Genomic DNA, 27,030 nt, shown 5'->3' with positions numbered 1-27,030 from the left:
TCCAGTGGAGTACATGTTAAAAAGTGATAAACCTTGCAAAAAAAAAAGCCTCCAAAGCATATGTAAACATAGCTATAAGTCACAGTCTATGAATTCACAAGTTAAAGGCAATCGGTTATCAGTGTCACCTGCACTAACCTGTTGGTACAGGCTGGTAGTGCAGGTGACACTGATGATATTGATACTTAACTATCCCTGATTCATTGGCCCGTTTGCCCGTTATTCTCCTCGTTAGGGCAAGAAGCTTGGTGCACAGTGGCACTCCAGGAGTATACTGATGTCAAGCCCCTGCTCGGGCCACATAAAGAAGCAACATCGGTGATGTCTACAAACACCTTGAGGGCTACCCATGCATCAAGCCTAACGCCCAAATAAGCAGCATTACGGCCAAACGGGACCATGAATCAAGGATAGGTAAGTATTGTTTTTGTAACCCGCACTGTCAGCCTGTGCCAAAAGGTTAGTGCAGGTGACAGTGAGGACAGATTCCCTTTAAAGAGAATCTGTCACCTCACACAATGTCTGTTTAAGTAGGTTCTCGCATTATCAATGAAAAACTATTCTGGGGCATCTTTACTTAGAACTCCGTTCCTATATTATTCCTCTGTAAAGTGTATGAATAGATTGACAACTGAATGATATTATTTATTCTTACTTTGATCTAAAAGATGTCCTGTTAAGTCTTTCAGAGAAGCTGTTCTCTGATGGGTTTCTTGTCCTCCTTTCTTACCTCTCCAAATGCCAATTTATGACCATATAAAAGTTAACCTTTGATCTGGTCAAAAATCATCTAAGGGTCTTTTTACGCAGGCAGATAGTCTATTTGTATTTGCATTGAACAGCTATGTACAAGTCTGCGGTAGCCCTTGGGGGGTGTATGGTAGTGGTGGTATGGTATAGATATAGAAGGGGTTAATGTTAACCCTAGAAGAGTTTGTGACGCCAGGCTGAGGGCTGGTATGCTGAATCAGTGTTCCGGCCTATCGCCGCACTTCCCAGTAACGATAGGTGCATAAAATAACTGAAGGTCCACAAGGAGATTTGAACTTGAACAACGTTTACTGAAGTGCTTGCAATATTCACGGTACAGTCAGAGTCTTGTACAAACAGTCCTTTGGTTACTTAGCGACTGGCAGTAGTTGCGGACCCTGAGCTAGACAATAAGTCTCTTAATTTAGGAAGAGATTTTCAGATCCGTCCGGATTTAGGGGGGTATTAGGTCCGGAGATGCTGCAGAGTGTTTGGGAGATGATGGACTCTATAATTATAATTGTTCAGCCGTTGCCACAAGGCTCGGGCCTAACTCACTGCGATTACTGCTGTACAGGTCTTGCTTGCTTGACAGCGCACGAGGTAAGAAAGAGAAACATGGCCGCCGCTCCCTTATATGGGCAGGGGGCGTGGCGAATCTGATTGGTCCGAACGTCTGCCATTCACCTTACATGTTGTGATGGGATTGCTTACGTCACAGGATCTATATACATTATAAAACCAAAACGAGGCTAGAGATACCAAAGTGAGGCCTGGAACGCATCCAGAGTGAGGCTTGGAACGCATCACATGACTCGAAGGCCCTGCGACACCATGGAAACAAGTAATTAACCATTTATTTACATTTATACTATACTATTTATATTATCTATGCATAAATTACTAATTATACTTAAAGATAGAGGCAACCAGGGGTAGACTAGATTACAGGGATCCCTACGTCCTAGGGACTCTGGCTATGGGTACCCATAAATAGATAAGTACCGTATGAAATGCGGTACTGGGACACCACAAGTCTATCACGTATTTAAAAGGACAGTGAACAGCCACCTGAACGATCACTGGATTGTTTAAACAGCTTTTCACTTTTATCATTATTATTCATTAAATTTTTTAGTGATGCACTATCCTAGCAATCAGTCCAAGAATGTACATCTTCTCATTGATTGGCTTATCACTATGACTTAGGGCAATAATCATCCTGTTTGGCTGATAATCACCCCATGTAAAAGATGCTTTAGAAGTTGGCTGAGGAGGAAAGAGAAAGGCTTATAAAAAGACACCCATGAGACAGTAGCTTCTCTTAAATTAACATAATAATAATAATACTAGGATACTAAACAGACTGTGAGCCAAAAAGTAAACTATGGAAAAATGTTTTTTGTATCCTTAGAGGTACAAAGCAGGTATTCAATAGGCTTTAACATTCTCTTTGTCAATAGGCTGTGTCTCTCCATATTCTGATACAGATCAGCGACCACAGTGTAAGCGTAAGGACCTATGAAAAATTTAAATGTCAACCCCTTACTTATCAGTTTAATTATTTGCAGAGTTAAATGAAAGATGCTCCAGATATGATACAACAGACATAACAAGTCTTCTTCTCCAAGTCAGCTGTCTACTTATATTTGTTTTCACGATTAGACTGTAGACAATAAAGGAAGAGAAACAAGACAAGGCTCCTTTCACACTGCCGTAATGACACAGCAGTGTGACCACCCGACAGGAAAGTCGGGGAGAATAGTGGGAGAAAAAATACTGCTTGCGCCGTCTTTTTCTCCCGCTATTCCCATCAAAAAACAACGGTTCCCGACGGACCCCATAATAGTAAATGGGAGCCGCCGGGACCAGTTGTTGCCCAGTAACAAGAACGGCTGTTCAAGGCACACACACAAAAAAAAAAAGTTTAATGGCCATTCTTTACGGGCGGAAAGGCAGTGTGAAAGGGGCCTAAATAGTCTTTGAACTTTGGAACTGCTACAAGTAGTGATTGGTGTAACCTGAAATGCGTAAGCTACGCTTGTGCTGTTTGTTTTTCATTGTGTTGCCCATAAAAGATCAATTTTACCTGCAGTGTTGGATCATTAAATTGTTTACAGTCAAGAAACCAAACAAGTGGCTACTTCCCCAAATTAAGCTGCACCTTCCAGACATACAAGTAGTGTTCACTTTAGTTTTACTGATTGAAAAACTACAGTGAATTTTAAAAGGAAAATTGTCAGTAAAGTCCCCCCGCACTAACCAGAGGTACTGGCTGGTAGTGCGGGGGACGCTGATCAATTTGCTTCCTACCATGCACGGATCCGTCCAGCTGTTCTCCCGTTATCATTTTTCTAGATATGCAAATATTTGCCATACAGTATGTAGTTACCTTTTGTGAAACTATAAATCCCAGCATGTCCACACAGCATTTTTCTGTTTGGGCATGCCTTACTAGTGCTCCCTGCTGTCACCAGGCGGCAGTAATGTAGGTAAATGGAGTTGCGCTGCAACACACAAATAGCCAAGACTCAGCTCTCGGGCTGTGGCCACTTACGGGCCCATCAAAATCACCACCAGGCCCATGATGCTCTTAATCTGATCCTGGTTAAGGTGCAAAAAAAGACACTTACTAAGAAAAAAAAAAATTGAAGAGATAGCTATAAATCAGAGAACAGAACTCTTCATAGTAGTCTGAGTCACAGGGAAAGACTGTTTATATCTATGGAAAAAAATGCTTGCTAGACTTACTTGTCAGAGCGAATGAATGATTCATTCAGTGAAATGAAGCACTATCTGTAAGTCTTAACTGAGTAATATGTAACCACCAGCGAGCAAACTTCCTGACAGTCACACCACTGCTTTCTAATATTTTCCGCATGCTAATTTTAACACTGCTCTACTCTAAGGCCTACACTATATAGTACTGGGATGAACGCAGGCATTTTAGCTGCAACTATGAATACCCGGGTCATAGAGGCAAGAACAGAGCCTTCATTGTGTGCTTTAGGACACATCTCTATAGCATATAAGGTTTCTGCATGGACAAGATGACTGTAAATGTGTATACGTGCCAGGACGAAATAAGCCTTACACATTGCATCAGATTAGGAGCGCTTCACAAGGCTCTTATTTTACAAGGGTGTAAAATAAGTATAAAAAAATGAATTTTTCTTTTTTTTTCTTAGAATGCTGCTTTATTTTCTACAATCAAATACAGATTTTTTTTATAAAAGACGCAAAGTCTAGGTTATGAATAACTTACAGGTAAAAAAAAAAAAAAAAGAAGCAGCAGCCTAAAACAATTCAATAAGGTGGTTTTTATTTTGGGCAAACTATGTTTTAGAAGTGTACTCTGAAGTTAAAGGGGTTGTGCGCTGCCCTTCCTTTCGGAGCTCCGCACGCAGCATCCGGAAGTTCATTACTCCGAACGCTGTGTGCGGGCTTCCGTGTTCGCGGCCGCCGGGCGTGACATCACGCCCGGCCCCCTCGTGATGTCACGCCCGCCCCCTCAACGAAAGTCTATGGGAAGGGGGCGCGACCGCTGTCATGCCCCCTTCCCATAGACTTTGGTAGATGGGGCGGGCGTGACGTCACGAGGGGGCCGGGTGTGACGTCACGCCCGGCGGCCGCGAACACGGAAGCCCGCACACAGCGTTCGGAGTAATGAACTTCCGGATGCTGCGTGCGGAGCTCCAAAAGGAAGGGCAGCGCACAACCCCTTTAAGCTGATAAAAACTACGCAGACAGCTGTAATCTTTTGGGAAACTTGTAAGCAAGAATTTAATTCCCCTACAGCGCCACCACAGGGGAAATTATACATGACATAGTTCCCAATTAAATTAATGGGAAGGCCATGTAAATTATGTACTTGCCGAGTCCTTCAAGGGGAAAGGTGTTCTTACGAACAGTACTTACTAATACTAGGGGTGCATTCACGCTACCGAATGTCCAACCAGAAATACTCAGGGTGGACATTTTATTGCACAGACTGATTCTGTGGGTGCTAGGACAAGTACAGTCAGTCACCATTTACAACAATGCATATCCAAGCGGGTCAGCCAAAAGAATTAACATGTTCATTCTTTCGGCGGAGTCCGGAATTTTAATTTCTGTGGCAGGTGGCGGAATCTCACTAAACAATGGGAGGCCTCAGAACTGCAATTTCCGAGTTAAATTTCTCAGCGTAATTATGCTTAAAAATTCCTTAGTGTGAATGCACCCTAACAGTGTTATAAATGTTAATATTAGATTTGACACAGAAAAATGTCCACAGCATATCTGCCAACAATCCACAAGAAAACTCCAAACCAAAATCATGCAGATTTTTCAGTGGAAAAAAAAAAAAAAGACAGAAAAAAATGATACCCACATTTTCAGATTTCCCAGAACATGTAAAAATACAATGGTTTGGAACTGTATTGCGGATCTTAATGTCCCCACTAAAGATAGTGGCACAAATAAAATCTACCTAATTTCTGCCACGTCAAACAACTTCTATATTGTTTACGACCAATGGAATCAGTCTACATAGAATCCTTAAAATGTACAGCAAGTATTGGTCTCATATAAAGAATATTGATGTCCGAAGAGGGTCCCCAATTTAAACCCCCAAAGCAGAGAGCGACAAGAAAGAACAGCTCCTGGTGAATATGGAGCGACTATAAAATACAAGTCACGCAAGCTAACAAAAAATGTGGTCTCGAAAACCTCAAATTCTGTATCATGAGCCATTCAATTTGATTCATTCAGTGGTTTTCAATCTTACACCACAAGCTAGTAAAAGTCTGCATGATTGTTATGTGAGATTTAAAGGGGTCTACACTTGTAAATCATTTGTGGTGTTTTGGTCAATATTTTTAGAATAAAGTCAAACTGAAGGTTTGGGGACTCTGCTGCATCGGAATTTTCGAGTGAAATTTCAAAGCAGAATTCCGCTCAGAAATTCTGTAGTATGAACCCAGCCTAAGGCTATGTTTACATGGCAGAATTTCTGTGTAGAATTCTGCCTAGAAATTTTGCTCGGAAATTCTGCAAAGTTTACTGCACATTGAGATAAATAGGGATTCCTCTGTCCCATTCACATGGTAGAATTTCCCTCGAGGAAAAATATAACAAGTGTAAATTTTGCAGGCTCAGTGGGTCTTTATATGGGACTTTATACACTGCTCAAAAAAATAAAGAGAACACTAAGAGAACACATCCTAGATCTGAATGAATGAACTAATCGTATGAAATACTTTCATATGGAGTCACACTCAAAATCAAAGTGGAAAACCACACTACAGGCTGATCCAACTTTGATGTAATGTCCTTAAAACAAGTCAAAATGAGGCTCAGTAGTGTGTGTGGTCTCCATGTGCCCGTATGACCTCCCTACAATGGCTGGGCATGCTCCTGATGAGGTGGCAGATTGTCTCCTGAGGGATGTCCTCCCAGACCTGGACTAAAGCATCTGCCAACTCCTGGACAGTCTGTGGTGGATGGAGAGAGACATGATGTCCCAGATGTGCTCTATCGAATTCAGGTCTGGGGAATGGGCGGCCAGTCCATAGCATCAATGCCTTCTTCTTGCAGGAACTGCTGACACACTCCAGCCACAGGAGGTCTAGCATTGTCTTGCATTAGGAGGAACCCAGGGCCAACCGCACCAGCATATGGTCTCACAAGGGATCTGAGGATCTCATCTCGGTACCTAATGGCAGTCAGGCTACCTCTGGCAAGCACATGGAAGGCTGTGCAGCCCCCCAAAGAAATGCCACCCCACACCATTACTAGCCCACTGCCAAACCGGTCATGATGGAGGATGTTGCAGGCAGCAGAGCAGAACGTTATCCACAGCATCTCCAGACTCTGTCACATGTGCTTAGTGTGAACCAGCTTTCATCTGTGAAGAGCACAGGGCGCCAGTGTCAAATTTGCCAATCTTGGTGTTCTCTGGAAAATGCCAAACATCCTGCACAGTGTTGGGTCGTAAGCACAACCCCCACCAGGCCCTCATAGAGTCTGTTTCTGACCAGGTCAGAGGTCATTTTGCAGGGCTCTGGCAGTGCTTACCCTCCACCTCCTTGCACAAAGGCAGAGGTGGCGGTCCTGCTGCTGGGGTGTTGGCCTCCTCCACATCTCCTGATACACTGGCCTGTCTCCTGGTAGCGCCTCCATGCTCTGGACACTATGCTGACAGACACAGCAAACCTTTTTGCCACAGCTCGCATTGATGTGCCATCCTGAATGAGCTGTACTACCTGAGCCACTTGTGTGGGTTGTAGACTCCGTGTCATGCTACCACTAGAGTGAAAGCATCGCCAGCATTCAAAAGTGACCAAAACATCTGCAAGGAAGCATAGGAACTGAGAAGTTTTCTGTGGTCACCACCTACAGAACCACTCCTTTATTGGGGGCGTCTTGCTAATTGCCTATAATTTCCACCTGTTGTCTGTTCCATTTGCACAACAGCATGTGAGATTGATTGTCAATCAGTGTTGCTTCCTGAGTGGACAGTGTGATTTTATTTTTATTTTTTGAGCAGTGTATTTCGGCAGAATTCTGTGTTTTGAACACACAGAAATTCTCCTGAAATTCTGCTCAAATTCTCCTCAAATCCCTCAAAACTGCAAACATTTTGCAGCAAGCTTTGCAGTAGGGATCGACCGATTATCGGTTTGGCAGATATAATCGGCCGATATTCACGATTCTCTAAGTTATCCGTATCGGCAATTACCTTGCCGATAATGTGGGCGCTTTAAATCAATGAACTGCCGCGGCGTTTGCGGGGCCAGAGACCACCGCCGCCCGATTCTTTCCCCTGCCTGTCCTGGGGTCCTGAGTCCAACCGCCACCACTGCCAGAGACCGCCGCCCGCTTCTCTCCCCCTGCCTGTATTGGGGTCCTGAGTCCAACTGCCGCCGCTGCCCCATTGCCTCCCCCATCCCCGGATTTATAAGTACCTGTTCCCGGGGTCCGCGCTTCTTCTGGCTCCTGCGGCGTCCTGCACTGTTGCTGTGCGCTGCACAATGACGAGTGACGTCCTCAACGCGACATCACCGTCAGTGGCCCGGCGCACAGTGACAGCTCAGGACGCCGCAGGAGCCAGAAGTAGAGCGGACCCCGGGAACAGGTAATTATAAAACCAGGGATGGGGGAGGCAAAGGGGCAGCATCATGTGACTCAATGATTGGTATTAAAGTATTGGGAGGAAAAACGCCAATACTTAATACACTTTTTCTGGCGTTTTTCCTTCCATGTTGGTATTACATTTCATAGCTCTCTATTGATTCCCAGCTAACATCTGGCTGCAGAGATTTTGGTCCAAAAAAATTTAAACCAGCGAGAATGCTGTTTTGAGGGGAATATTTTGACAAAAACGCCAAATGTAATCCCAGTCTAACGGCATATTTAAACTGATTCAGGTAGAATCCACATGCAGTACAAGACAAATATATAAAATTAAGAGATTTTAAAATCCACCTCTTGGTATTCTGTTATAGCTTGATCATAGATTGATTACAAATTTTTTATATAAAATTAAATTCAATAAAGTTACGTTGTGGATTTTGCTGCAGATTTGGAGTAACTATTGGAGGTACAGCTTCTCTGAAAAATTTGCAAGAAAATCCTTAGCAGAAAGCAAAGCAGTGTATTTTGCTCTGTATCTGCTGCTATGTATTTTTCTACCCATTGAGGTCAACGGGTAGGAAAATCATGTGCAGAAAATATGCAGCAATATACGCTACAAGAGATTGTACCCTAAGGGTCCGTTCACACGGGCCAATTACCTGTGGAATTTCCGCAGCAGATTTGTTGTGGAAAATCCACAGCAGATTTTGCTACCGTTGACCGTCGGAAAGTCTGCAAATATACCTCTGCTATGGATTTACTGCTGATCCACAGGTAACTCGCCCGTGTGAACGGACCCTAAGGGTACGTTCACATGTGCATATTTTCTGCTGCAGATCTGCTTCAGCAGATTTTGCTTCCCACTGAAGTCAATAGGCAGCAAAATTTGCAGCAAAAATACGTATGTGTAAACACAACTTTAGGCTAAGTCAGAATCTCCAGGCGGTCATTACATACACAGCAGACACTTGGGCTATGTTCACACAGTTGACTCCATGTGGAATTTCCACCACGGGCGGACAATTCACACATTTGCATATTCCGGCAGGCTAGGACCGCTCGGAAATGTGCCGTCTCATAGACGGCAATGCATTTCTGAGCAGGATCCGCAGAAAGAATAGACTTGTCTATTTTTTTCTTCAGACACCAGAATCGGGAATGCCACAGCAGAAACATCTCCCGCGGAAATTCCTCTGTGTGCCCAGTGCAGCAGAATCCTATTCAAATTAATAGGACTCTGCTGCAGTAGAATTTCCGAGTGGAATATTCTTGCGGATTTCTGCTTGGAAATTCCGCTGTGTGAACATAGCCTTACTGATTCAATCAGTGCTAGAACGCTGGGACATGCGCCGTGATCGCTAACAGCAACGCATATCCAAGCGTATTCAGTGGAGTCTGGAAATCTACAACGTAAATTCAGCAGGGGGTGTGATGCAGCAGAATCCCACTGAAAACAGTGGGAGGTGCTGCACCGTAATTTCAGAGCCGAATTTCTCTGCTCAAAAACTTTGCAGTGTGAACTTGGCCTCAAAGTCCGGCTCCGCTGCTATATACCGTATTTTTCGCCGTATAAGACGCACTTTTTCTTCCCCAAAACGGGGGGGGGGGGGAAAGTTGGTGCGTCTTATACGGCAAATAAACATTAAAACAACGGCCGGGACCCGCGGCTAATACAGGACATCACCGATCGCGGTGATGCCCTGTATTAACCCTTCAGACGCGGTGATCAAAGCTGACCGCTGCGTCTGAAGCGAAAGTGAAACTAACCCGGATGCTCAGTCGGGCTGTTCAGGACCGCCGCAGTGAAATCGCGGCGTCCCGAACAGCTTACATGAAACCGGGAGGGACCTTACCTGCCTCCTCAGTGTCTGCTCCATGCCAGGATCCCCTGCATGGCCGGCGCTCTCCTTCGTCGCCATCACGTCGTCGCGCACGCCGTCCCGTCATCCGATAGGAGCAGCGTGCGTAGCGGCGTGCATAGCGGCGTGCGTAGAGACGTGATGGCGGCGACGGAGAGCGAGGATACCAGGCAGCAGAGACGTTCCTGGAGCAACGGGGACACACCGGGGACGCGGCGACAGCGATGGAGGGCGACATCCAGGGCAGCGGTGACGAGCGATGACGGGGTCCGGAGCGGCGGGGACACGTGAGTACTACCTCCAGGTCTTAAACCTGCGGACCTCAAGATGTTGCAAAACTACAACTCCCAGCATGCCCGGACAGCCAACGGCTGTCCGGGCATGCTGGGAGTTGTAGTTTTGCAACATCTGAAGGTCCGCAGGTTGAAGATCGCTGTCCTATACTTTACATTGTATTTGGTTCAGAATGTTTATTTTCTAGATTTTTATGCTTTCAAATTGGGTGCGTCTTATATGACGAAAAATACGGTAATCAAAAATTTCACAGGACCATAAAGGTGAAGTCACTCAGATTGGTAACTGAGCTACACCACTATGTGACTAACAGCCTGTAAATATATGCATCTTTAGCAAATCATTAATAAAATCAATGTAGGGTGGAGCCACAATGGCACAGATTTGTCTTCACTTACAAAAACATGTTACATAGGAGGGGACTTTTGTTGTGCTGTAAAATATCAGAAGTGTTCTGCAATTTACCACATCCCTTTAGGCTAAGTTACCACTTGGTTTTTTTTCCCTGCGTTTTTTAGTGTGAAAAAAAAACGCCAGTTAAAAACTCCAGAAAAAACACCAGTGCAATTTCTTGCATCTGATGTTTTCTGGCGTTTTTGCATTTGAGTGGAAATAGCATTTTTGTCCCCTTTGGCGTTTTTTTTTTTTTAAACTTGTTGGGTACCAAAAAAATTGGGTGCAGTAGTGATGGAAACAAAAATGTATTTACCGAAATTAGCAGAGATGCGGAGCGGCTCTATACAGCGCTCGCATCTCTGCACTATACTCCGACCGGCCAGTGATGTGAATAGAAATTCACATCACTCGTTCATATTTTACGCCCAGAGTGGGGATTGGCTGGATGGTGGCAGCCAATCACCACTCAACGGGAAATATGAGTGGTGAGTGGCCGGACGGAGTACAGAGCAGAGATGCGCGCGCAGGAGAAGGCCGCTCCATATCTCAGGAATGAAGGATGATCACAGCAGGTGTCAGTAGTGATACCCGCTGTGATCTTTTCTTAAAGGGGTATTCCAGGCCAAAACTTTTTTTTATATATATATCAACTGGCTCCGGAAAGTTAAACGGATTTGTAAATTACTTCTATAAAAAAAATCTTAATCCTTCCAATAGTTATTAGCTTCTGAAGTTGAGTTGTTGTTTTCTGTCTAACTGCTCTCTGATGACTCACGTCCCGGGAGCTGTGCAGTTCCTATGGGGATATTCTCCCATCATGCACAGCTCCCGGGACGTGACATCATCATTGAGAAGTTAGACAGAAAACTTCAGAAGCTAATAACTATTGGAAGGATTAGGATTTTTTAATAGAAGTAATTTACAAATCTGTTTAACTTTCCGGAGCCAGTTGATATATATATAAAAAAAGGTATTGCCTGGAATACCTCTTTAACTGCAGATACTACTGCTCCCAAAATGGAGGACACTTTGCTCCATGCTGGGAGCTGTAGTACCTGCATTAATAGACAGATCGCAGCGAGTGTCACTCCTGACACCCGCTGCGATCCTCCTGTATAATGTATAGATGTGGCTGCTCTTCTATGGTCCCCTGCACTGATGTATATATACATCTATTTATATTTCCTACAGAGAGTTGTGATTGGCCAGATGGTTCCAGCCAATCACAGTTCTCTGCGTGAAATATGAATTGGTGTATATATATACGGCAGTGCAGGGGACCAGAGAAGAGCGGACGAATCTATACATTATACAGGAGGATCGCAACGGGTGTCAGAAGTGACACAGGCGATCTGTCAATTAGTACAGGTACTACTCCCATTATGGAACAGTGTATTCCATGCTGGGAGTAGTAGTACTACCTAAAAATGCAAAAAAAAAAAAATTGAGAACACACACACTACATTTTTATTATTGTTGGCTACATTTGTACTGCCCTACCCGCACACGTTAATTGATCCCTGTTTAAAAATAAAAATGTAGTTATAATAAAGATAAATTTCATTAAATACAATTTTTTACATCACTACCGTTTTTTTTTTTTTTTTATATTTTCCTTTTAATGGTACCCTACGAAATTGTATTAAAAAAGGTATCTCCATCACTGTTTTGGATCGCTAAAGACCAAAAAAGAATAAAAACCGCCTGCAAAAAGCCAAAGTTAAAACCCACGTTGTTTTTCTTGGCATTTCAGCGAAAAATACGCTATAGGCTCAACATGTTGTGACTTTGCAAAACTGCCAAGGAGCTGAAAAACGCCAAAAAAAGAGTGGAAAAAAAACGCCAAAAGGATTTAAAAAACGCCAAACTGAAAAACGCAAGGTGGACAAAGAATTTTGCGATTTCTGATTGATTTACAGCTAACATCTGGCTGCAGCATTTTTTGGCCAAAAAAAAAACGCCATGCGGCAGAATTGGCATTTTTCGCCCCCCTCTACAGCTCTACACAATTGGGGGGGGGGATTTATCAAACTGTTTGGACGGGTGTTTTTGTTTATTTTGGTCACATTTGTCTAGTGTAGCAATTTTTGCAAGACAAACAAAATAGATTAAAATTCAAATTCTTCTATTTCAGTTGATTATTTAGTCAGGAAAGTGCAGTGGTAACAAAGTTGCAAATTCCAAGCACAAGCGGGGACATTTATCAAAACCTTTGTAGAGGAAGAGTGGTGCAGTTGCCCATAGCAACCAGATTGTTTCATTCATTTTCACAGGCCTCTTTAGGGTAGGGTCACACGTAACGGATCCGCAGCATGAACTTGAGTGAACTCGCAGTGTACTCAGACATCGCGGAGTGACAATGTCCGAGTACACTGCGCATGCGCGTGGCGACTCACAGGCCCATGTGTGGCTGCTCGGAGTGGCAGATTGCACACGAGCAGGTCAGGGGGCCAGGGTGTGGTAACAGCTGGAGGCACACTATGGGTCGGGTCACCAGCGGATCCGCAGCGTAAAATACACTGTGGATCCGTTACGTGTGACCCTACCCTTGCTAATAAAAGAAGCAATCTGATTGGTTGCTATGGGCAACTGCTCCACTTTCATCTGCCCAGGTTTTGACAAATGTCCCTCAATGGGCTTTCAAAAGTCGCAAACCAAAGTAAGCCCGGACCACAAAAAAGCTGTGACCGGCCCAGATTTTATTTGTGTTAAAATTATCAAAAAGGCCGTGCACCAAAATGATAACTTTGGTGCAGAGGGCCAAAAACACCCCCAATTATGTTAAGGAAAAGTGTCAGGCTAATCTATCAAGATGATTGAATTTCTCAGGAGAACATCCCAGAAAGGCAGTTTGGTTTGTTTGCACTTTTGTAGGTCACAAAGTATCATACAACATAAAAAATAACCATGTGACACAATCCAAAAACAAACTCCATTAAACTTTAATACAAACCTTTTTCATGTACATTTCCATAAAAACCTATACATTACTATGTTTTCAGTAAAAAAAAACTACAGTAATCATAAAATGCAGACCAAGTGGCATCAGTTGACATGTCTGGAGGAATCTACATGCAGTTGCACATTTAACCTGCATTTACACGTTGCCCAGTCAAATAGAGAGACCTTGTAATACCTGGCACCAAAGCACTCTGAGCTCCCCACTGTAGCTTCTAAAGGGGAACCCTTTTATGATGTTCATATACCCTTATGTTGTTCTCATGAATAACACACTTTTCATTTGGACTACAGTTTGTGCTCTAATAATGGGCTATGACGGGTTAAAACGGATAATGTAAAAATCCCATAGACTACAATGGGATTTTGTAATGGCCGATTTTCAGGGTTTTCATAACGAAACATAATGGATCTTTAATAACGGATGAACAGTGTGAAAGGGGCCTTAAAGGGGTTGTCCAGGGAATAAAATTTTTTTATATATCAACTGGCTTCAGAAAGTTAAACAGATTTGTAAATTACTTCTATTAAAAAATCTTAATCCTTTCAGTACTTAAGAGCTTCTGAAGTTGAGTTGTTCTTTTCTGTCTAAGTGCTCTCTGATGACATGTGTCTCGGGAACAGCCCAGTTTAGAAGAAAATCCCCATAGCAAACCTCTTCAAAACTGGGCAGTTCCCGAGACAAGTGTCATCAGAGAGCACTTAGACAGAAAAGAACAACTCAACTTCAGAAGCTCATAAATACCGAAAGGATTAAGATTTTTTAATAGAAGTAATTTAAAAATCTGTTTAACTTTCTGGAGCCAGTTGACATTTATATATATATATATAAAAAAAAAAAGTTTTTTCCTGGATAACCCCTTTAAGGTTAGTCTTTTGCAGTTGTAATAAGTTTATCAACTGCACCTTTTGCAAACAGATTTTTTGCACAAACACCACAAAAAAGTCACAAAAATACACCAGCCCGGACATGGCTCAGCTTTTTGGTCTGTATAGAGTGAAATTTCAGAAAATGTGTACCTGTACATAACTTACCAAATCCCTTGCGACTATTTAATAAATTTGGTGCACCTACACATTACCAGCATACAAAATATAAAATAAAAATAAATTTTAAAAAAAAGTGTACAAAAATGCTTCACCTAAAATGATAAATGTCCCCCCTAATACCATCTTTACAAGAGCCCCCCTTCATTGCCTGTGTCAGTAAACTCTGTCTTGGTCTCTAGTCAACCATATCTGAACACTGCCTAACTTTTTCCCCACTTCTCGAAAGTAACTTGGCACTGTACAGCAGCAGGCACTGCAGATTGGCACTACGCTGGGCACTATCCGGGAAACATAAGCCTTGATACCAAATCTCCCCCAATTCTACATCCCAGGCCTGAAAGAAAGAACACAGTTGAGAAAGAGACTATTGTAACATGAAGATCCATTGGTCTAGATCAGTGGTCTTCAACCTGCGGACCTCCAGATGTTGTAAAACTACAACTCCCAGCATGCCCGGACAGCCGTTGGCTGTCCGGGCATGCTGGGAGTTGTAGTTTTGCAACATCTGGAGGTCCGCAGGTTGAAGACCACTGGCCTAGATATACAAGGGGTGGAATAAATCATTGTAGGGGTAGGTGAAGCATTTTTGTCCACCTTTGTGTGCTGTAATGTGTAAGTGCACCAAATGTATTAAATTGTCGCAGGGCACACATTCCGTACATAAAAAAAAAACTAAGCTATGGCTGGTGTATTTTTGAAACTTTTTTGTGGTCTTTTTTTTTTTATAAATTCACTACCACTTCAAAAGACTCAGGCTGGGTTCACACTGCAGAATTTCTGGGCAGAATTTCTGCCGGAGATCAAGCCGGCGGCATTAGGACCGCACAGACTACATTGCTGTCTCCATAGATGGCAATGCATTTCTGAGCAGATCTCCCAAAAGATCTACCCAGAAGTGCATTGCAGTCTATGGTGGCAGCAATGCAGTCTGCTCGGTCCTAGTGCCGCCGGCTCGATCTCCGGCAGAAATTCTGCCCAGAAATTCTGCAGTGTGAACCCAGCCTTACCGTTACAGCAGGTCCCTATATATATATATATATATATATATATATATATATATATATATATATGTATATCTTAACTGGCTCCAGAAAGTTTGTAAAACAGATTTGTAAATTACTTTGATTAAAAAATCTTAATCCTTTCAGTACTTATGAGCTTCTGAAGTTAAGGTTGTTCTTTTCTGTCTAAGTGTTCTCTGATGACACGTGTCTCGGGAACTGCCCAGTTTAGAAGAGGTTTGCTATGGGGATTTGCATCTAAACTGGACACGGAGCACTAAGACAGAAGAGAACAACCTTAACTTCAGAAGCTCATAAGTACTGAAAGGATTAAGATTTTTTTTAATAGAAGTCATTTACAAATCTGTTTAACTTTCTGGAGCCAGTTGATTATATATATATATATATATATATATATATATATATATATATATATATAAATAAAGAAAAAGTTTTTCCCTGGAAGACCCCTTTAAAAAAAAAAGTGTAAACCAAAAAGTCGCAAAAAATAGCCCAAGGCGCCACATATCCACACAAAAACAGCTCCAAACACAACAATCCCTCACAACCATCTATTCATCACTGTTTACAAATTGTTACATTTCTATATAAAAACTAATAAACACAACAAAGAAACACAAAAACCCTATTGGTAAAATATTATCCCTCCCCCTTCGGCTCTCCGGGCATGCTGGGAGTTGTAGTTTTGCAACAGCACTGTTTTAATAGAAGATTTCAATACTAATAGGCTCAGTAGGGACAGATATTATTTTTATAATTTTTTTAACCCCCAGTATCCCAGCACCCATTCTAGCAGCATCTTTACCTTGGTCTGTGCTACCAGTGGCAGGGGCAGGAGCAGGAGAGGCAGCACAAAAGTGATGACGATATCCCTCTGCTGCCAGAGCTGCTGCAATAAAGACATTGCCATGTGAAGGCACACCAAGCCCGGGATCCAGACGGGCAAGGGATGCTGCAGAGGAGGCAGGGCCGGGGCATGCATGCATCCAGGGGGGGGGACAGCAGAGGCCGGGGACTGGTCACAGGATGAGCCTCCCTGGCTGCTGCAGCCTCTCTCACCTCAGCATGTCTGGGCTCCGCACATCTAACACAACGGGGGGAAAGAATGAGCCAGGCTGCAGACCCTCCCCCATCAATGGGCAGGCATAAAGCACTGAGGAGAGGGAGGCTGTCTCCTGTCTGTCACCGGTAATGGAGGCCTGAATGTGACCAGTGCCACGTCACTGCCAGCGCCCCCCAGCAGCCGGTGGGGGATCACCCTATAGGCCTGGGGAACCCTCCCTCCTTCCCTGAGAGGGGAGCTGTGGTGAAATGCTGCATTGTGGTAGTCACTCAGCTCTCTGCCTTGTTATGTATTCAGCCTGGATTGTGTCTGTCTACAGCATGACTTCAGGGGAAGTGTGAGCAATAAAGCGGATGTTCAGGCTCCTGCCCACACTGTCTAGAGCGGTGGTCTTCAACCGGCGGACCTCCAGATGTTGCAAAACTACAACTCCCAGCATGCCCGGACAGCCAACGGCTGTCCGGGCATGCTGGGAGTTGTAGTTTTGCAACATATGGAGGTCCGCAGGTTGAAGACCACTCTCCGGGCATGCTGGGAGTTGTAGTTTTGCAACATCTGGAGGTCCGCAGGTTGAAGACCACTGTCCGGGCATGCTGGGAGTTGTAGTTTTGCAACATCTGGAGGTCCGCAGGTTGAAGACCACTCTCCGGGCATGCTGGGAGTTGTAGTTTTGCAACATCTGGAGGTCCGCAGGCTGAAGACCACTGTCCGGGCATGCTGGGAGTTGTAGTTTTGCAACATCTGGAGGTCCGCAGGTTGAAGACCACTGTCCGGGCATGCTGGGAGTTGTAGTTTTGCAACATCTGGAGGTCCGCAGGTTGAAGACCACTGTCCGGGCATGCTGGGAGTTGTAGTTTTGCAACATCTGGAGGTCCGCAGGTTGAAGACCACTGTCCGGGCATGCTGGGAGTTGTAGTTTTGCAACATCTGGAGGTCCGCAGGTTGAAGACCACTGTCCGGGCATGCTGGGAGTTGTAGTTTTGCAACATCTGGAGGTCCGCAGGTTGAAGACCACTGTCCGGGCATGCTGGGAGTTGTAGTTTTGCAACATCTGGAGGTCCGCAGGTTGAAGACCACTCTCCGGGCATGCTGGGAGTTGTAGTTTTGCAACATCTGGAGGTCCGCAGGTTGAAGACCACTCTCCGGGCATGCTGGGAGTTGTAGTTTTGCAACATCTGGAGGTCCGCAGGTTGAAGACCACTGTCCGGGCATGCTGGGAGTTGTAGTTTTGCAACATCTGGAGGTCCGCAGGTTGAAGACCACTCTCCGGGCATGCTGGGAGTTGTAGTTTTGCAACATCTGGAGGTCCGCAGGTTGAAAGCCACTGTCAGGGCATGCTGGGAGTTGTAGTTTTGCAACATCTGGAGGTCCGCAGGCTGAAGACCACTGTCCGGGCATGCTGGGAGTTGTAGTTTTGCAACATCTGGAGGTCCGCAGGTTGAAGACCACTGTCCGGGCATGCTGGGAGTTGTAGTTTTGCAACATCTGGAGGTCCGCAGGTTGAAGACCACTCTCCGGGCATGCTGGGAGTTGTAGTTTTGCAACATCTGGAAGTCCGCAGGTTGAAGACCACTGGTCTAGAGAGTCTTAAAGGAGTACTCCGGCGCGCACTTTTATCCCGTCCGGGCTGCAAAATAAAAGAAAACACACTTTCTCTTACCAGCCAACGAGCCCCCGGAGCTCCGGTACACTAAGGTACAGGTGTTCGGTCCCCGGGCTGTATTCTTCTTACTTCCTGTTAGCCCGACACGTCACACGGAGCTTCAGCCTATCACCGGCCGAGGCGGGACATCGCTGCGGCCGGTGATAGGTTGAAGCTCCGTGTGACGTGCCGGGCTAACAGGAAGTAAGAAGAATACAGCCCGGGGACCGAACACCTGTACCGGAGCTTCGGGGGCTCGTTGGCAGGTAAGGCTGGGTTCACACCACGTTTTTCAAATATGGTAACCATATACGGTTTTCCGCAAAAAAACGTATACGACCATATCCGAAACCGTATGCATAGAGAATGCATTGTAAACCGCATTCCAAATGTTGTGTACGGTTGCATCCGTTTTGCCTCGGATACGGTTTTGCCGATTTTTCAACCGTAGGCAAAAACGCTGTCGACCACGTTTTTGCCTCCGGTTGGAAAACCGTATGCGAACCGTATGCGGTTCTTTTAACATTGCTGTCTATGAGAACCGTACACAGAATTTCAGAATACGGTTGTATACGGTTTTTCTAATCCGTTTTTGGAGTTGACACATGCGCAGATTGGAATTTCAATAGAACAATAGTAACTTTATTAAATTGCTGGAAAACTGATTCCAACAAAATAGCAAAACCACGCGCAAAAACTGATGCAAACGGATAGAACCGTACGGGGAAAAACCGTATACGTTTTAATTTGGAGTCATACGGTTGTATAAGGTTGCATACGGTTTTTGCCATACGTTTTTTAGCGGAAAACCGTATACGGTAATCGTATTTGAAAAACGTGGTGTGAACCCAGCCTAAGAGAAAGTGTGTTTTCTTTTATTTTGCAGCCCGGACGGGATAAAAGGAAAAAAGTGCGCGCCGGAGTACTCCTTTAAAGGGTACTCCGGTGAAAACCTTTTTTCTTTTAAATCAACTGGTGGCAGAAAGTTAGACATATTTGTAAATTACTTCTATTAAAAAATCTTAATCCTTCCTGTACTTATTAGCTGCTGAATACTACAGAGGAAATTCTTTTTTTTTGGAATGCTCTCTGATTACATCACGAGCACAGTTCTCTCTGCTGACGTTATAATAATAATAATAATAACACTTTATTTATTGTTCTCCTTAGTGGGATTTGCCCAGCACTGCAAGGCAGCAGTGCTAACCAGAGATGTCAATAGAGAACGCTGTGCTTGTGATGTCATGAGTGTTCCAAAAAGAAAGGAATTTCCTCTGTAGCATTCAGCAGCTAATAAGTACTGGAAGGATTAAGATTTTTTAATAGAAGTCATTTACAAATCTGTTTAACTTTCTGCCACCAGTTGATTTAAAAGAAAAAAGGTTTTCACCGGAGTACCCCTTTAAAGGGAATATGTCAACATGAAAAGCCCTAAAACTACTAAGGTCGAAACACACTGGGGGACATTCATCAAAGCATTTAGTAGTTATTATTTTTTTTGCCTAAAATTGTAGCAAAATTGTCGCACGTGCGCCTACGCTCTTTTTTCTGCGACTTTTTGCTTGTTCAGTGTCCTAAGCAAAAAATAAAAATCTTGCTTACCAAAGCAAAAAGTGATTTTTGACTTGCAGTGGTCAGAGATTTATCAAGTGCGAAAGTCGCAAAAAAGTCGCATTGCATGAAAAAACCTACTAAATTTACTCCGGTTCAGACATGGAGCAGAAAAAGCCACTACCAAAGCAAAAAAAGAAAAAGAAAAATTGCTTATGTGAAAGAAATTTATAACAGCTGAAAGCAGTTGATAAATAAGTCACACATAAGCAAAAAAAATTGTAAGAAAAAATTAACTAAAAAAAGGAATACATAAGAAAACATTGATAAATGTCCCCCTACTATGTTTTGGCCCCTGTTAATCGTATCCCGTCGAAAGCAGCAGACCCCATTCAATTCTATGGCCGAAAGGAGTCACCTAGTCACTCCTGTCGGGACGTGTACGCTATTTCAAAAGCGCAACAGCCCCTGTCATGAATGTGCTTAAAATAGCGCAAATGTCTCGATCGGAGTCACTAGGGGTGACTTTGTTCGACAGCGGAATTGAATGGGGTGCGCTGCTCCCATTGACAGTATACGTCAGCATCCCATTTTCGGCCGAAGGATACGATTAAATGGGGCTAAAACCTAGTGTGTTCCGACCCTAAGGTGTGTGAAAAGATGGGTATTGTTTCCTTTCCGGAGATTCCTGACTTGGCAAACATTCCCAGTCATGTTCTAAGACTCCTAATTGTAGTGAAACACTGACTGTAACGGAAAGCTACCTTTAAAAGGTGGCGTGAAAGAGCTACTTTTGCATTTTCTTTTCCAATATGTCCAAACATCCAGGTTTAAATATGTATTTCTTAGGCTTGCTTCACATTATGTTCCTGCCCCCATCAATCATATCAATCAGCACCACAACAAAAACGGGATGCCGAGGTCTGTTAACAGGAACAGCGGGTATTGAAAGAGCTTTATAGATTGTTCAAACATTACAAGTCCTACAATAAATTACAATCACACAAAGACAGTACAATACACAGCAAAGGTTCCTGAAGAACCTGCGGCAGTCCCAGATGTACATGTTCTCCCTATTGATGACGAGGCGGTTCCTGACAAGCCAAATAGTGTCCTTGAAACAGTTCATAAGGCGCCATGCCTACTGGATGGCCTCCACGTCTTGAGTCCCAGGTAAAGCACCAGATGGTACGATAGGCAGTTCCTGGGTACAGAGTCTCTGAGTTCGGTTCCAGGGCATCCAACAAACCCTGTTCAAAGGGGCACTGCCAAAAGACATGCAAAGATGTTTCCTCCATGTAGGGGCACCAGGGGGCAGTACCCGGTTCTGCACAGGTCACGGGCATGCATGAACGACCTAAGATACAGTCCTCCCTTAATGGCCATCCACAACAAGTCCTTATGTCCATTGGTTAGCCACGCAGAAGCCACGTTGGCCCAAACAGTCATGGCCCGGGGAGCCCCAGAATGAGCTCCAACAAGTCCTTATATCCATTGGTTAGCCACGCAGAAGCCACGTTGGCCCAAACAGTCATGGCCCGGGGAGCCCCAGAATGAGCTCCAACAAGTCCTTATATCCATTGGTTAGCCACGCAGAAGCCACGTTGGCCCAAACAGTCTCTGCCGTGGCCCCGGGGAGCCCCAGAATGAGCTCCAATAAGTCCTTAGCTCGGATGAGCTCGTAGATAGTATTTGGCTTCCACAGGTCAGGCTTCAGTCCCTCCAGCTGGTGCTCCCTTACAAAGTGGACAACATCCCCATAGAACCAGGGAGTGTTGCAGTTGTAAGGGATGGAGCTGTCCTACTTGTCCCAGCCATGCACCCGACGGAGGGGCAAAAGAAACTAGCAAGACATTGTTACGCCTAGCGCTCCGGGTCCCCGCTCCTCCCCGGAGCGCTCACGGCGTCTCTCTCCCCGCAGCGCCCCGGTCAGTCCCGCTGACCGGGAGCGCTGCACTGTCATGGCCGTCGGGGATGCGGTTCGCACAGCGGGACGCGCCCGCTCGCGAATCGCATCCCAGGTCACTTACCCGTCCCGGTCCCCTGCTGTCATCTGCTGGCGCGCGCGGCTCCGCTCTCTAGGGCGCGCGCGCGCCAGCTCTCTGCGACTTAAAGGGCCAGCGCACCAATGATTGGTGCCTGGCCCAATTAGCTTAATTGGCTCCCATCTGCTCCCTGCCTTTATCTGACCTCCTCCCATGCACTCCCTTGCCGGATCTTGTTGCCTTGTGCCAGTGAAAGCGTTTAGTGTGTCCAAAGCCTGTGTACCTGAACTTCTGCTACCCATCCTGACTACGAACCTTGCCGCCTGCCCCCGACCTTCTGCTACGTCTGACCTTGCTTCTGCCTACTCCCTTGTACCGCGCCTATCTTCAGCAGCCAGAGAGGTGAGCCGTTGCTAGTGGATACGACCTGGTCACTACCGCCGCAGCAAGACCATCCCGCTTTGCGGCGGGCTCTGGTGAAAACCAGTAGTGGCTTAGAACCGGTCCACTAGCACGGTCCACGCCAATCCCTCTCTGGCACAGAGGATCCACTACCTGCAAGCCGAATCGTGACAGTGGTCACTACCGCCGCAGCAAGACCATCCCGCTTTGCGGCGGGCTCTGGTGAAAACCAGTAGTGGCTTAGAACCGGTCCACTAGCACGGTCCACGCCAATCCCTCTCTGGCACAGAGGATCCACTACCTGCAAGCCGAATCGTGACAGTAGATCCGGCCATGGATCCCGCTGAGGTGCCGCTGCCAAGTCTCGCTGATCTTCCCACGGTGGTCGCTCAGCAATCGCAGCAGATTGCCCAACAAGGACAGCAGCTGTCGCAGTTGACCGCCATGTTACAGCAAATTCTGCCTCTGCTACAGCAGCAACCATCTCCTCCGCCAGCTCCTGCACCTCCTCCGCAGCGAGTGGCCGCTCCTAACCTCCGCTTGTCCCTGCCGGACAAATTTGATGGGGACTCCAGACTCTGCCGTGGATTTTTGTCTCAGTGTTCCCTGCATATGGAGATGTTGTCAGACTTGTTTCCTACAGAACGGTCTAAGGTGGCGTTCGTAGTAAGTCTTCTTTCAGGAAAGGCCTTGTCTTGGGCCACACCGCTCTGGGACCGCAATGATCCTGCCACAGCCACAGTCCAGTCCTTCTTTGCTGAAGTCCGAAGTGTCTTTGAGGAACCTGCCCGAGCCTCTTCTGCTGAGACTGCCTTGCTGAACCTGGTCCAGGGTAATTCTTCCGTTGGCGAGTACGCCATACAATTCCGTACTTTTGCTTCTGAACTATCCTGGAATAATGAGGCTCTCTGCGCGACCTTTAAAAAAGGCCTATCCAGTCGCATCAAGGATGTGCTGGCCGCACAAGAGATTCCTGCCAACCTCCAAGAACTCATCCATTTGGCTACCCGCATTGACATGCGTTTTTCTGAGCGACACCAAGAGCTCCGCCAGGAGAAAGACTTAGATCACTGGGCACCTCTCCCACAGCATCCTTTGCAGTCTTCGCCTGGGCCTCCCGCCGAGGAGGCCATGCAAGTGGATCGGTCTCGCCTGACCCAGGAAGAGAGGAATCGCCGTAGAGAAGAAAATCTCTGTCTGTACTGTGCCAGTACTGAGCATTTCTTGGTGGATTGCCCTATCCGTCCTCCACGCCTGGGAAACGCACGCACGCACCCAGCTCACGTGGGTGTGGCATCTTTTGCTTCTAAGTCTTCTTCTCCACGTCTCACGGTGCCCGTGCGGATTTCCCCTACAGCCAACTCCTCCATCTCAGCCGTGGCCTGCTTGGACTCTGGTGCCTCCGGGAATTTTATGTTGGAGTCCTTTGTTAATAAATTCAGCATCCCGGTGACCCGTCTCGCCAAACCGCTCTACATTTCCGCGGTCAACGGAGCCAGATTGGACTGCACCGTGCGTTACCGCACAGAACCCCTCCTGATGTCTATCGGACCCCACCACGAAAGGATTGAGTTCTTCATCCTCCCCAGTTGTACCTCTGAGGTCCTCCTCGGTCTGCCATGGCTCCGGCTTCATTCCCCCACCCTTGATTGGACCACCGGGGAGATAAAGAACTGGGACTCTGCCTGCCATAGGAAGTGCCTCTCCCCCCCTCCCAGTCCCGTCAGGCAAACCTCTGTGCCTCCTCATGGCCCCCGTCCTGGTGTCACACTGCCCCGTGCCAGGCTTCGCCCTCTGCCCTCCCTCCCCATTCCCACTCCTGCTGTACTGCCTGCCGTTGAGGAAACCCTCCATTTTTTCCCGGTGTCCTCATCCCAGGGGAGGCAGTTGCCGGTCAAAGAAAAGGGGAGACCTAAGGGGGGGGGGTACTGTTACGCCTAGCGCTCCGGGTCCCCGCTCCTCCCCGGAGCGCTCACGGCGTCTCTCTCCCCGCAGCGCCCCGGTCAGTCCCGCTGACCGGGAGCGCTGCACTGTCATGGCCGTCGGGGATGCGGTTCGCACAGCGGGACGCGCCCGCTCGCGAATCGCATCCCAGGTCACTTACCCGTCCCGGTCCCCTGCTGTCATCTGCTGGCGCGCGCGGCTCCGCTCTCTAGGGCGCGCGCGCGCCAGCTCTCTGCGACTTAAAGGGCCAGCGCACCAATGATTGGTGCCTGGCCCAATTAGCTTAATTGGCTCCCATCTGCTCCCTGCCTTTATCTGACCTCCTCCCATGCACTCCCTTGCCGGATCTTGTTGCCTTGTGCCAGTGAAAGCGTTTAGTGTGTCCAAAGCCTGTGTACCTGAACTTCTGCTACCCATCCTGACTACGAACCTTGCCGCCTGCCCCCGACCTTCTGCTACGTCTGACCTTGCTTCTGCCTACTCCCTTGTACCGCGCCTATCTTCAGCAGCCAGAGAGGTGAGCCGTTGCTAGTGGATACGACCTGGTCACTACCGCCGCAGCAAGACCATCCCGCTTTGCGGCGGGCTCTGGTGAAAACCAGTAGTGGCTTAGAACCGGTCCACTAGCACGGTCCACGCCAATCCCTCTCTGGCACAGAGGATCCACTACCTGCAAGCCGAATCGTGACAGACATGGACCTGCCCGCTGAGCCAGTCTTTTCCACCAGAGTCCACTGCACGCTTACACATGCAAAGGAAGCCCACAGCAGAGTAGGGATATCAGGAACTCCCTTCCCACCCTTGCAGGGCTCCTTGTACATCCCAGTCCGCTTGACTATGTCCATTTTACCCCAGATGAAGCAAAACACAGTCCATTTGATGGCCTTGCAAACAGTAAAATGGGGAGGCCAGGCCTGTGCAGTGTACTGTAGCACAGGCAAAACTTCACTCCGCAGGACCAGTGTTTTGCCCTCCATCTCCTTGTACACCTCCAACACGTCTGGACAGATACATAGAGCTTGGCTGGGATACCATCACTGCCCAGGGTCCTGCCGGGCTTAAAGGGTTACTCCCCTGGAAAACTTTTTTTTTTTTAAATCAACTGGTGCCAGAAAGTTATACAGATTTGTAAATTACTCCTATTTAAAAATCTTAATCTTTCTAGTACTTATCAGCTTCTATTTGCTCCACAGGAAGTTATCTTTTTGAATTTCCTTTTCAGTCTTACCACAGTGCTCTCTGCTGACACCTCTGTGCATTTTAGGAACTGTCTGGAGCAGGAGAGGTTTGCTATGGGGATTTGCTCCTACTCTGGACAGTTCCTAAAATGAACAGCGATGTCAGAAGAGAGCACTGTGGTCAGACAGAAAGGAAATTCAAAAAGAAAAGAACTTCCTGTGGAGCAAATAGAAGCTGATAAGTACTAGAAGGATTAACCCCTTAAGGACCGGGGTTTTTTCCGTTTTTGCATTTTCGTTTTTTGCTCCTTGCCTTTAAAAAATCATAACTCTTAAAATTTTGCACCTAAAAATCCATATGATGGCTTATTTTTTGCGCCACCAATTCTACTTTGTAATGACATCAGTCATTTTGCCCAAAAATCTACGGTGAAATGAAAAAAAAAATCATTGTGCGACAAAATTGAAAAAAAAAAAACGCCGTTTTGTAAATTTTGGGGGCTTCCGTTTCTAAGTAGTACATTATTTGGTAAAAATGACACCTTATCTTTATTCTGTAGGTCCATACGATTAAAATGATACCCTACTTATATAGGTTTGATTTTGTCGTACTTCTGGAAAAAATCATAACTACATGCAGGAAAATTAATACGTTTAAAATTGTCATCTTCTGACCCCTATAACTTTTTTATTTTTCCGTGTATGAGGCGGTGTGAGGGCTCATTTTTTGCGCCGTGATCTGACGTTTTTAACGGTACCATTTTTGCATTGATAGGACTTATTGGACTATTTTGGACTTTGGAATTTTTTTGCGCGCACGCTATTGACCGAGCGGTTTAATTAATGATATATTTTTATAATTCGGACATTTCCACACGCGGTGATATCATATATGTTTATTTTTATTTACACTGTGTTTTTTTTTTTATTGGAAAAGGGGGGTGATTCAAACTTTTAATAGGGGAGTTAAATGATCTTTATTCACTTTTTTTCACTTTTTTTTGCAGTGTTATAGGTCCCATAGGGACCTATAACACTGCACACACTGATCTCCTATGCTGAGAAACCAGTGATCAACGATTCTGCCGCATGACTGCTCATGCCTGGATCTCAGGCACTGAGCAGTCATTCGGCGATCGGACAGCGAGGAGGCAGGTAGGGGCCCTCCCGCTGTCCTGTCAGCTGTTCGGGATGCCGCGATTAGCCGCGGCTATCCCGAACAGCCCGACTGAGCTAGCCGGCCACTTTCACTTTTAGCGATCGGCGCTGCGCGCTATTAGAGGCGGGTCCCGGCTTCACTATGACGCCAGGCCCGCCGTAATATGACACGGGGTTACTGTGTAACCCTGCGTTATATCGGGAGAGCAGGACCAAGGACGTACCGGTACGTCCTTGGTCCTTAAGGGGTTAAGGATTTTTAAATAGAAGTATTTTACAAATCTGTTAAATTTCTAGCACCAGTTGATTTAAAAAAAAAAATGTTTTCCAGGGGAGTACCCCTTTAAAGGATTTAGCGTCAGAGAGCAGCTCCTCTACCATCAAGGGATCGTCCATGGCCACAGCACCTGTAAGATCAACAACATTAGTTATACCTGACCTGACAGGAACCTCTCTGCGGCTTCGGGGTCAGATGACTTTGGGGCATAGAGGTTGCGGTAGAAGTCTGTGGCGACCCCCATCACCTCCTCCTTGCCCTTTCATATGTGTCCAGTCTCATCTCTCAGTTCTGTCAGGGGCGTGTGGCCGGTATGGAGCTTCCTGAAAAAGAAAGAGTTACATTTCTCACCCTTTCCAGGTTCTCCACCTTGGAACAAAAGATG

At 46.0% G+C, this 27,030-nt stretch overlaps 1 protein-coding gene across 1 annotated transcript in view; it reads right to left on the bottom strand.

Moving 5' to 3' along the window:
- LOC130276772 (solute carrier family 13 member 1-like) overlaps window positions 1–16,824 on the bottom strand; it is a 72,897-nt gene extending 56,073 nt beyond the window's left edge. The window contains 3 exon segments of the mRNA XM_056526610.1: window positions 16,251–16,463; window positions 16,466–16,543; window positions 16,546–16,824. Of these exon segments, the coding sequence (XP_056382585.1) occupies window positions 16,251–16,463; window positions 16,466–16,543; window positions 16,546–16,578 (324 nt within the window). The 5' untranslated portion in view covers window positions 16,579–16,824.
- Window positions 16,825–27,030: the final 10,206 nt, after the last annotated feature.

The sequence above is a fragment of the Hyla sarda genome, chromosome 6, assembly GCF_029499605.1.
Source record: "Hyla sarda isolate aHylSar1 chromosome 6, aHylSar1.hap1, whole genome shotgun sequence".
NCBI classification, from domain to species: domain Eukaryota; kingdom Metazoa; phylum Chordata; class Amphibia; order Anura; family Hylidae; genus Hyla; species Hyla sarda.
The sequence above is the reverse complement of the archived record's forward strand: the minus strand, read 5'-3'. Positions and strand labels throughout refer to the sequence as shown.